This window comes from Mytilus californianus, unplaced genomic scaffold, assembly GCF_021869535.1.
Source record: "Mytilus californianus isolate M0D057914Y unplaced genomic scaffold, xbMytCali1.0.p SCAF_6, whole genome shotgun sequence".
In the NCBI taxonomy this organism is placed as follows: Eukaryota; Metazoa; Mollusca; class Bivalvia; order Mytilida; family Mytilidae; genus Mytilus; species Mytilus californianus.
In genome coordinates this window covers 109,448,551-109,461,901 of record NW_026262712.1, presented here as the reverse complement: position 1 = coordinate 109,461,901, position 13,351 = coordinate 109,448,551, and the positions used below count along the sequence as shown (strand labels likewise).

Genomic DNA, 13,351 nt, shown 5'->3' with positions numbered 1-13,351 from the left:
ATAATTTGGCGTTTTAGTACAGTTTTATATGAACAAGCTAAATATGTATCGAGGTAGAGCATGGTTAATGAACTCAAGCTTGTCCTTCATAAGAGGGCAAGGTTTTGTTTCGCAACAAATTAAATAGACACTAAAAGTTTATCTACATCATAATATATCTTGATTAATAAAAAGGATACAGGAGCATAAGTATAATATGTAACGAGCTACTAGTATCAATTTACGTTCCGCTATATAGATGATGTTCTCTCACTAAATAATACAAAATTTGGTGACTATGTTCAAGGATTTGTATCACTATACAAATCCTTGCTATGTTGAACGAATCTATCCCATCGAACCAGAGATAAAGGATACTACAGATACAGTTAAGTCTGCCTCATATCTTGACTTACATCTAGAAATTGACAATGAGGGTCGGTTGAAAACAAAACTTTACGACAAAAGAGATGATTTCAGCTTCCCAATTGTGAACTTTCCATTTCTATGTAGCAACATTCCAGCAGCGCCTGCATACGGAGTATATATCTCCCAATTGCTATGATATTCCCGGGCTTGTATTACCCTTCATGATTTCCTTGATAGAGGATTGCTGCTCACAAGGAAGCTATTAAACTAAAAGTTCCAAATGGTGAAGTTGAAATCATCCCATCGTAAATTTTACGGACGCCATCACGAGTTGGTTGACCGTTATGGAATAACCGTTTCACAGATGATATCAGATATGTTCCTTATGTCGTAACTACAATACCCTATCCTTTTCACAAATGTGACCTACCGAATTAGACTATAGCTATTTACCGGATTTGTAATAACATAAGCAACACGACGGGTGCCACATGTGGTGCAGGATCTGCTTACCCTTCCGGAGCACCTGAGATCATTCCCATTTTTTTGGTGGGGTTCGTGTTGCTTAGTCTTTAGATTTCTATGTTGTGTCATCTGTACTATTATTTGTCTGTTTGTCTTTTTATTTTTGGCCATGGCGTTGTCAGTTTGTTTTCGATCTATGAGTTTGACTGTCTCCTTGGTATCTTTCGTCTCTCTTTTGTCTCTGAACTCCTTAACATATGCAATGAGTCTTATGCTTTGACTTTGTCAATCCGATATAAAAGTCTCGACGTCTTATAAAACAACAGGGCATCGCAAAACCGAAATATTTCAAATCCATATGGATTTATATTACATTTTGACTTAAAAGTGTATGCTTTTACAATAAAAACACTAGTTTTTAAGATTATGACCCATTCCATACCGTGCACGCTTAAATGTTTTGCCAATTTAAGTAAGCTGGTATCCACCGTCTTCCTTGGTTGTCATATATAAGTGGTCGTTGTTGTTGTTGTTGTAATACATTAGAAGAAAAAAGTGTATGATCGGTTCCAGCATTTCATCGGATTCTTTCAAATGTCAGGCCCTGCCCACTTATTAGAATACTGGAAAACATTATTTCTATTTCAATCCCATTCTTTTTTACGTTAAAGACATCACCAAATGCAACCTATCACCGGATTTTTACTTGTCAAGATCAACATGATGGGTATAATTTTTGGAGCAGATACTGTTTACATTTCCGGAACACACCACGTTTTTTGTAGGGTTGGTAGTGCTTCGTCTTTAGGGGACGACCATTTGATATTCTGGGGGGGGCCAGGAGGATTTTGAAAATAAATAACTCAGCCTTGATAATCACAAAAATAAATGGTTTGTTCTGTGGTAGTTTGAAAATAAATTACCTGACTTGCAATGTATTGAAAATAAATAACTCAGCAGGTCTAATCGAAAGTATGAGATGGCACCAGATTCTTCATAAATTCATCTTTTTTCCAAAAAAAAATCGGGAAAACACTTCCCGTATCTTTTAATAATAAAAGTATAAATATTATTTAAATATACTTGAAATGTCAGAAAATTGGTTTCATTTAACTTGAGGTTAATTGTCTCAGGAACACTTACCTCACTTTTATTAAATCAGGGCCGTAACTACATTGAGACAAATGCCTCATGTAGGAAATTTCAAAACCAAACGCTTGTCTCCATATCAAATTGAGTTCACCGTGAGTGCCTTGCAAGAAGCAAGTTCTGTAGCCCCTGATTTTTCGGGATCAATGTTTCTTATTTATTTGTCTTTTGTTCATGGCCCTTCTGTATTCTGTTAGTGTTGCATTCATTTTGTAATTTAGTAATTTGCTTTATCATGCATATTTGTCTTTTGATGTTGTTTCTAGAAACTTAAGTCTTACACTGAATCTATAACGTGATTTTGCTTTGATACCAAAATATTGTCATAAAATTATTAAAACAGAACTTGCATTTTCAGTTTAAGAAAGGGTCTGGGGAACACCCAGAAGGCATGATTTTGCATCATTTGTTCTATAGCTTCTTGGGCCTTCAGCGGTTCAAAAACCCTTCAAAAAAAATTTTGCCTCGCTCCGCTCGGCGAAACATGTTTGCCAATACTTTTAAAAGAGCCTTAGTTACAACCAAACTTTAATACTGTGTATGTACATGTATGCAATACATATATATGCATTGGGGAATATAGAAGATTCATTTCTGCAGAGGATAATAATTAATTCTGATTAAATGGTACATAATGACTTGACTATACATGAATTATTTATAATAAACAAATAATTTAATAAAATGCTCCGCAGGGCGCAGCTTGATACGACCGCAGAGGTCGAACCCTGAACAGTTGGGGGAAGTATGGACACAACATTCAAGCTTGATACAGCTTTGGATTTGGATTGTGATTAAATATTTGACACAGCATAGGTTTCTAACACAGATTGAATGTGGTCTAAGAACTTAAAAATTTTAAATTGGACATTCACCTATTATGGTCCAATATCCAAAATCTAAATACATGGTTAGATTCAGCATATCAAAGAACCCCAAGAATTCAATTTTTGATGAAATCAAACAAAGTTTAATTTCGGACCCTTTTGACCTCAATGTGGACAAAGTTGATAACGGGGCCCAAAAATCAAAAATCTAAATACATGGTTAGATTCAGCATATCAAAGAACCCCATATATTCAATTTTTGTTGAAATCAAACAAAGTTTAATTTTGGACCCCGATTTGGACCAACTTGAAAACTGGGCCCATAATCAAAAATCTAAATACATGTTTAGATTCAGCATATCAAAGAACCCTAAGAATTCAATTTTTGTTAAAATCAAACTAAGTTTAATTTTGGACCCTTTGGACCTTAATGTAGACCAATTTGAAAACGGAACCAAAATTTAAGAATCTAAATACACAGTTAGATTCGGCATATCAAAGAACCCCAATAATTCAATTTTTGATGAAATCAAACAAAGTTTAATTTTGGACCCTTTGGACCTCAATGTGGACCAATTTAAAAACGGGGCCCAAAATCCAAAAACTAAATACACGGTTATATTCAGCATATTAAAGAACCCCATGAAATCAAGAATAAAACCCCATTGAAATTGGTCAAGAAATAAGCAATTTATAGGAAGTATCTTCTTTTGCACAATCCTGTGCTATTAAATATTTCTTGCTATTGCGCAATACTGTACAATTGACAATTTCTTGCTATTGCGCAATATTGTGCTATTGGATATTTCTTGCTATTGCGCAATACTGTGCAATTGAAGATTTCTTGCTATTGCGCAATACTGTGCAATTGAAGATTTCTTGCTATTGTGCAATACTGTGCAATTGAAAATTTCTTGCTATAATAATTTACACATCCTGTTTGGTGTGTATCTACTACCATATCATTATTATTTGATTTTAAATATAAATCAGAAATAACCAACTTAAAATGGAAAATTTTAAAAGAAACAAAAAAGGAAAAAAAGAAAAAAAAGGAAAAAAAAATAAATCCCCCCCCAAAATTTTTTGAACCCCCATTATGATTCATCACCCCCAAACTCAATCCCAGCCTTCCCTTTGTGGTATGGTACCTTGCAGTACAATTTCAGAGAGATCCATACACTTGAACACAAGTTATTGTCTGGAAACTAGAAAAAAATGTGTTTTTTGGCCCCTTTTTGGCCCCAAATTCCTAAACGTTTAGGGCAATTACCCCCAAACTCAAACCCAGCTTTCCCTTTGTGATATGGAACCTTGTAGTACAATTTCAGAAAGATCCATACACTTACACACAAGTTATTGTCATGAAACTAGAAAAACGCTTGTTTTTTGCCCCTTTTTTGGCCCCTAATTCCTAAAATTTGGAGGCAATTACCCCCAAAATCAATCCCAGCATTCCTTTAGTGATATGGAACCTTGTGGTACAATGTCAGAGAGATCCATACACTAACACACAAGTTATGTCTGGAAGTTACAAAAATGCTTATTTTTGGCCCCTTTTTGGCCCCTAATTTCTTTACTGTTATTACCATAACCCCCAAAATCAATCCCAACCTTCCTTTTGTGGTATTGAACCTTGTGGTAAAATTTCATAAAGATCCATTCACTTAAACTAAAGTTAGAGTGCGAAAACCAATGTGTCTTCGGACGACGCCGGACGACGCCGGACGACGACGACGACGACGACGACGACGCCGGACGACGACGACGCCAACGTCATACCAATATACGACCACAAAAATTTTTTTGCGGTCGTATAAAAATTGTATGTTTTCGAATATTATAAATATAGTTGTGAAAATAAATAATCAGTCCCTTGCTTTAATGAAAATGAAAAATCTTGCTTCAATAGTGCAGAAAATAGATAATCTGTCCTCTTAGTTTACAAAAATAAATAACCGATCCAAAACAAATCCTCCTGGCCCCCCCCCCAGAATATCAAATGGTCGTCCCCTTAGTTTTCTGTGTATCATTTTGTCATCCCCAGTTCTTTTTTTTCCTATTGGAAATGTTATTATCTGTCTTATTTTATTGCCTCTTAGTAACTTCTTACTTTATCCGCTCAATAGAAAACCAATAATGGACGAGGAACGTTACCATATAAATTTAAACTTTTAAAATTTAGATAAACGTCATATAAATAAAACTATAAGTTACCTACTTAAAATACCTTAGATGGACATTTGCGCTTTAAACTTTGACACACCTGAACCAAATTGACCGGACATTTTCGCGTTTTACATCGCGATGACCGTGAGGGCATTCCGATGTATTGTTGCCGACGAGATTTCTACTTAAGTAACTTTCGTGTTTGACTGGTAACCAATCTATAAATACGCGGACATTATCGAGTGCAATATAACATTCATTGTGGCTTGTTATAAATTCATTTTTTAAATGAATGCTCATAAAATATTTTTGTTTAGAACATAAATTAATAATATGAAAATGTTTTGTCGTTAGAAATATATATATATATGTAAAAAAAATCATTGATAATATCTATGCACACGTACAGAAAAATTGTGTTAACGCATGCGGAAGAATATCTCAAGAACGTTTTGCGTGAAAATATGAATGCCTGCTAAAATCAAATCTATTAGAAAAATCATATTACTAGTATTACAGAAGAGTGTCCACCATGCACTTGCACTGCACTATTATTATAATAGTAAAATAGAATGATATACAAATGGATGAAAATTATATGTTATACATGTAACTGTTATATACAAACATTTAACATAATATATAACAACAAACCAGAGTATACTGATTTGTATCACTACAACATAATAGTTATTACGGTGACGTTGAATTCCCTGTCATTTATTCATTATCCACGCACAAACTTGTCTCAGAAAAAAATATATCTCTGTACATTAACCTCACTTTCAGATATACAGATGTGATTTTTTTTCTGAGACAAGTGCTTGTGATCATCCACAAGAACTTGCGGTCATCCGATGTTCAGTACTTCAGTACTTTGATAACCTATATATTAAGTTCACCTGTAATCTCAAGGTGGCTGGGGTGTCTTCCTCCATCTTGGATTTTGAAGTAGCAGATGACAATTGGTCTAAATCTTTAATGAAACGTGCAAATTTTGAGAGTAGTATGTAATTCATGTGTAAGACTTTTCATGTTGATATAGAATATAATGTGTTTTATCATATTTACGGCTATATTTTCTAACAAACACAACATTTTTGTTTGATTCATTTTTTTTTCAACTTTGCCACATAAGGGGAGATAACTCAGATAGTAGGGGAGATAACTCAGATAAAGTAATTTTTATAATTGGAAGTGTTGTGAATTTACCTATTTTAATATGTAGCAAGAAAACAAGTCCGGTGACCCCATTTTTTCTTTTTCTTATCTGAAAGCATGTTATAAGAGCTATCTTCTCACATTTTATCTTAAACTCTATGGTGTAGTTTTCTTTTTATCACACAAAATTGGATTTTCCATGCATAATCTATACAAAATCTGACAATTTTGCACAACCTGTAGCGTGAAAAAAAGTCCGGTGACCCATACTTTTTATAATATTTTGAAAACAAGCATGATAAAAACTACATTTTGACAAATTATTAAAACATTCTATGGATTTTAATTAAGACCCCCTATCCACCTTAACCAAATTTACCACAATCAAGAGATGGCAAAGGAAAAAATAATTAGCAATTCGGACATTCTAGGTGTCGGATGTGAAATTTCATAAGCATTTGTCTCTAATAAAAAGAAGCAATTATATGTCTTTGTGAATACTAAAAATTTATCTCTTTCTTGGCAAGTAGTGATATCAAAATTTGTGTGATGGTTATATGTTATATAGTAGATTATTTGTATTTCGCATAATAAACTTATTAGAGTTACTTGATTTTTTCAAATAAAAGATATAACTTTTGTTTTTACTTACTGAATAAAATTCTCATGGACTTATTAGAGTTAATTTTCCCAAAAAATAGAAGAATCCTGTTGGGTATTGGTCAGTGAAAAAGTATCCAACAACCAAAGAGAGAAAAGGATAATTTTAAGCTGTATATAAATGAATGATGATTTTGGGATGTTAAGCGATTTTTAAACTTTTAACCATGATAGCTGAAATGTAATGTTTATAAAGCTCAACTGTTTTGTATAAAAAAGCGCAAATGTCCTGCAGAAAAATCGCAAACGTCCTTTTTTAAGAAGCGTAAATGTCCATTTGAAAAATGCGCAAATGTCCATTTGAATAATGCGAAAATGTCCATTCAAAAAAGTGCAAATGTCCTATCAAAAAGCGCAAACGTCCCGCGCCGTCATTTTAACATCTACACATAAATTTTAAAGAATGGAAGAAGTAATTAACGATCGCTAATTAATTGTTTATTATTATATAATGACAACTTTATTACTAGTAATAGATACATTGATAATATAATCCGAACATTACATCAAGATATATATTGTGCATCATTTTTTACAAGGCGCACTATTTTTGTCAACCAAAGGGGTGCATGGTCATGTGACAGGGTGACCACCTCTTGGATACTTCTCTGGGTTCCCTATTATTATTCTGAACGCTCTACATTACAAATTATCTTTAGTTTAAAGCCTCAGTGTTCCGATGGTCCATTATGTTATTCGGTGACCACATTTATGAATAGATGCATTTATCATTTTACTGAAAATAGCAAATTTGGATGCAGAAAAGGCAAATTATAGTGACAGGTCTAGCTGTTTTGTCACAAATCATTGTACAATTATATCATTTAGTTTCCTTCATAGTCAAATAATAATGCTTTTCCATGTATAAAATCCTTCCAAAATATGAGAATTTTCAAGCCCATAGCTTTAAAACGAGCATGGTGACCTTTACTTTTATTATATATTTTATTAAATAGGGGGCTGGGATGAAATTTGAAAAAAGGCAGGACAGGAATTTTGAGTAAAAAAAAAGAGCAGGATGAGCAACTTGGTAAAACAAAGAGCAGGATGACAATTTATGCAAAAAAAATCAGGATAAACTAATGAAAAAAAAAGGCAGGACCGAATAGAGTGGAAAATAAAAAGGCAGGACAAAGATTACAACTAAAAAAAAGCAGGACAACATTTTTCATCCTAGCCCCCCCTCCCCGTAAAAATCAAATGGTAGCTCCCTAACTGGTATATTGTACATACGATATTTTAAACTACTAATGAATGCATAAAATAAAATTAAAAAATACATCTCAGAAGCATAATTATTTTATTTCTAAACGTAATTTAAATATCGAAAAACATGCCAAAAATGTAAATTTGTTGAACCGTTTTGCTAGATTTTGGTATTGGTTTTTTATACATGTATTTCATTGTACATTTTGAAATTAAAAACGTAACCGCATAAACGGTATGTGTTACCGTGCCATATTTTTCAGAGAATACTGAAAAATGCCGTCTTTGATCACTAAGTCTTGTCATATTTTGATGTCAATCACGTGACGACGCCTGTAAAAATTTAAACGACAATTCCCGTCCATCTAGAAATCATGTCACAACAACTGAAGACAAAAAAAATATGATTTACATTCTTTTTGGATAAGGACAGAACATTACTTTTGTCGATTACTTGTAAAGCTGTTTACGCTTACACTATGTTTTTTTTTGTTGAATTTTATATTCCTGTGATCAACTTATGACAACGGAATACTGAATGTTTTCGGATTGTCAATGATATAACCATAAAAATCGCAGGGATTTTAATTACAACAATATTTATCGAAAGACCATTATATAAATTAGTATAATTTAGTATTGTAAATAGACTAGAGAAATTTGGACAGTCAATATGATAGAAATGTTTCAGGAGTCTTAGTAAGTATTTTGTTTAACCCTTGATTTGTCCAAAGCACATACTTTTTTACAAAGTTTTCGAGATCAGTGTCGTCTGCAGCACACATGAATCAGTCACCGAGTCTGTGAAGAAGGAAGCCATTTTATAAAAATTAAGACATAGATTTATTCCAGGCTTACATAAATATATATGAGAACATTTGAACAACAACAATTGGGAATGGCAGAAAAATAAAAGAGTCTAACAAAACAATGATATATACATTATGAACATTTGCTTTTTGAATGTGTTCATATAACTTGTACCAGTTATTTTAATTATGAAAGTATATTACATCGGAGGAATAAGCAAAGTAATATCAACAAGAGGCTCTCAAGAGCCTGAATCGCTCACCTGTAATTTTTTGCTTAAATCTTTCATCAATGATTATTTTTACTTTTCAATATATTGTAATGAGGGGCTTAAAAATGCCATTTAAAGCATTAATGTTCTTTGTATCTGTCATATTTTCTTCAAAAGCAAAAAAATGCATTTTACCCCTATGTGCCATAGTGGCTATGTTTCTAGACGTACAAGGAAGTAAAATACAAAATTTATACTAGATACTCTGAAACTCATTAAGCCCAAGTTTGGCTGAAATTGATTCAGCAGTTTCAAAGGAGAAGATTTTTTAAAGTAAGCAAACTAGATGAACAAACTGTGAAAAATTATCTTTAAAGGGCAATAAACTTATTTGTAGATCTTACTTTGCTGAACATTTTTGCTGTTTACAGTTTATCTTTATCTATAATAATATTCAAGATAATAACCAAAAACTGCAAAATTTCCTAAAAATTACCAATTTAGTGGCAGCTACCAAACAATGGGTTGTTAAATTCATCTGAAAATTTCAGGGCTGATAAAACTGGACCTAATGAGCATTTTTACCTGTCAGATTTGCTCTAAATGCTTTAGTTTTTGAGATATAAGCCAAAAACTGCGTTTTACCCCTATGTTCTATTTTTAGCCATGGCGGCCATGTTTTTTTTAAAGAAACAGAAAAAATAAAACACAAATTTTATTCTAGATACCCTAAGAATCATTCAGCTTAAGTTTGGTTGGAATTGGTTCAGTAGTTTCAGTAGAGAAGATGTTTGAAATAGTTTACACCGGACGGACGATGACGGACGACGACAGACGATGACGGACGATGACGGACGCCAAGTGATGGCAAAAGCTCACATTTCCTTTGGAAAGGTGAGCTAATAAAGGTGACAGCATTTATATGGAAACGTGTTTTGAACGATATATAATCAGGGTTGTTACTCACTTTATCTATCTCCATCTGTCCCATATCTACTCAGAGTAACATAGAAATAGTTATTCATAATTATGATTCTTAAACTTAGATTAGATAATATTTTTGTCTCCCTCTCTCAAACTCTTTGACACTCCCTTTCTCACGGTCTCTTTCAAACTCTTTGCAATCCATCTTCTTCATCTTTTACATTCTCTTCTTTTTCTAAATTAACTCATTACACTCGTTATGTCTCTATCCTCTTTACATAGTAGTCCCTCTTTTCCCTCTCATCACTCTCTCTCTCTCTCTCTCTTGTCTTACTCATTCATTTTCTTTGCCTTTTACATTCTCTTCAATCTCTCTCTCTCTCTCTCTCTCTCTCTCTCTCTCTCTCCCTGTTTAACTCATTGCACTCGTTCTTCAGTATCCCTCTTTACACATTAATACTCTCTTCTTCTATTACGTCACTCTCTTTCTCTATCTCTAACTCTTTAAAAATTCATCCTTTTCACCTTTTAAACTCTCTTTATGTCTCTCTTATATATTTACACACTCTTATGCTGATTTTTATAAAAATGTGATTTGTGCATAAGATATATCTAAATAAAAAAAATAAGGAGATGCGGTATGATTGCCAATGAGACAACTACCCATCAGTGACCAAATGACTTAATGCATGCTTTATATACTCGACAACAAAAAAAGGTTATTACTATACAACTGTGCATTGTTTTAGGCTTCAGGAGATCTCATTGGACATTATGAACCTATATAAATGCTTTTTTTTTTTGCATAAAAACAAGAAAGTGTGGTATCATTGCCAATGAGACAACTTTCCACAAGGGACCAAATAAAAGTGTGGTAAGATTGCCAATGAGACAACTTTCCACCAGGGACCAAATGAAGTAGAAGCTAACAATTATGGGTCACCGTACGGCATTCAAGAATGAGAAAAAAATCATATATATCGCAAAGCAAGATATAAAAGATCCTAACATGATAAATGAAAAAAAAAAAACCAATTTAAACGAGAAAAAAAATGACGACCTGATTTATGTACAAGCAATACACAAAAACACATATGATATACAGGAACAAACGCCAACAAGTAAACTAAAGGATCCTGACTTAGGACATGCACATACAGAATGTGGCGGGGTTAAACATTTTTTTGGGGCGTCCAACCCTCCCCTAACCTGAGATAGTGGTGTAAGAGCACAACATAAGATTCATTAGATAAATATAAAGCACAAAAACAACTGACAGAAATACTTAAGACAAAAAGAACCGATATGAGCGTCTTCGCAATTACTGAAAACTAGTTCAAAGTCAATAACAACTAACAAAAGAATCCTATATCCAAGACGAAATATCAATAAATGCCAAAATATAAGTATCGACAGTTTGTAGATCAGTAAGTGTTAATAACTGCATAGGAATACAAATTTATTTATGTTTTAATTTATTGATAACAAAATAAATATTTTCTTTACCAAAAATTGAGTGGATGAGAACAAATATTATATGACTCACCTTTCCAAAATTATGTTTAATGTTGTTTTGGAAAAAGGACCAATTGACAAAAAATAAATTTCTTATTATAAAACACAATTAGCTCATTCTTTCAATAATATCGCTTATCAGATAAACTTTAAAGAAAAGCTTGTACTTGTTAAATGACTGAATACAAAAGCATGATGCAATATCTGTTATATATAAGTTATATTTCACAAACATGTGATATGCTTAACACATGTGAAAATCACTATCTAATCACTGATTTCAATAGAATTTCAGCATGATCAATACACTATGTTGATTAAGAATTGCTTATTTTTGAGAAGGGACTTTTCCGCTTGCCATAAGCCAAAGTGTGTTCATCACACGAAAACAACCATTTCAATATAATGCAAGAACACATCAAACTGGTTTTCAATCCAATGACATAACATTGGTATTTTCATTGCACCTTTTACGAAAAGGATGTCATTATGAGTCCACCAGCATAAAAAGAAATAATGGCGAATGTGACACAAATACATAAATTTCATTTTTTGTCGCCAAGAAATGAATAATTGTGTTGTTCCTCATTCTTAGTGAATGATTCATATGCATGATCTTGTCTGTCTTGAAGGGATTCATATTTGTCTTCTGGCATATTATCCTTGTCTTTAGGCTTTTTTTCAGAAATTTCAAAATTCTCGTATTCAGACTGTGGTTGCATTGATTCATACGCATTTAGATTTGGTTTAGTTTTCACCACAGGCTTTGCGTTTTCGTAGGTTAGATCTGTTGTGTTATAGTATAACGATGGTGACATTGGTTCACTCACGGACTTAGTAGCTGAAAAATTAGGATAAATGTAGCTGTCAGTTAAATTTCTTTCATGTGTTGATAAAATTATAAGGAAGGCTCAAGCTGTCATTTTCATTCATGATACAGTATATGTGACAATATTCAATAGTTGTCATATAGGTCCTTGTATGCTTTAACATGCGTTGTCGTAAAGGATGTACTGTTCGTGTGTCAATATGTTGTATAGTCTCTTCCTACCAAATTCGAATCGTGAGAACGTATTGTAAAATGAAAAAAATGACTGGTCTTTGCAGTATCAATAAATAAAATAATAACACATCAAAACTCCCTTTAACGGTATTATACGTTACTTTCCTGTATCATACTTCACATAAAAATACCAGATTTGGATTGGTTAATAAGAAGGAGTCAATTTACTCTATTCCACGGTTCAGCAGGAGACATTGTTTTATTATTATACTTCACGTACAAATGCAATATTTTGATTGGCTTATACGAGGGTGTTAATTTACTCTATTCTAAGGTAAATACTCTATTACCCTTCACGGAGACGCTTGATCAAGTGTGCGCTTTATTAAATACGGATGGTTGTTATGTACAAGACGTCATAGTTTATTACTTTGAATTTGAAATTTAATCGACAGTAATAACAGAACATTCAGTATAATAAATTAAATAACACATATCTGAGAGGGTGATAAGCAGATTGTTTCCCCTCGAAAAGACATTGTCAACCTTGGCTTCGCCTCGGTTGACAATGTTTTCTCGGGGTAACAATCTGCTCTATCACCCTCTCAGCTATGCGTTATTTATATAATGCAACCCTCTGATGCAGATCAATCAAAAAGATGATTTAAAAGACAATGAATTGAATTTACATCAACAATTCTAAAGACAATGCTAAAGTTCTACATTTTTGTTCATAGATTATCAACATAATAAATAATTTTTTCTTCACTTTTGTTACTTTTCTGACTGTAACGATGTTATGCACATTAAGTCATAGATTATTACGTCCAATTTAAATTTAAAAGACCGTGAAATAATGACAGAACATTTGTATGATAAATCAACTAACACATTATATAAATA

General features: G+C 32.8%; 1 protein-coding gene across 1 annotated transcript in view; it reads right to left on the bottom strand.

The window, feature by feature from the left end:
* Positions 1-7,204: 7,204 nt before the first annotated feature.
* Positions 7,205-13,351, bottom strand: part of LOC127704436 (protein draper-like) — a 33,316-nt gene continuing 27,169 nt past the window's right edge. Inside the window, exon 12 of the mRNA XM_052208483.1 lies at positions 7,205-12,286. Coding sequence (XP_052064443.1) covers positions 11,991-12,286 — 296 coding nt within the window. The 3' untranslated portion in view covers positions 7,205-11,990. The remainder of the gene's footprint in view (positions 12,287-13,351) is intronic.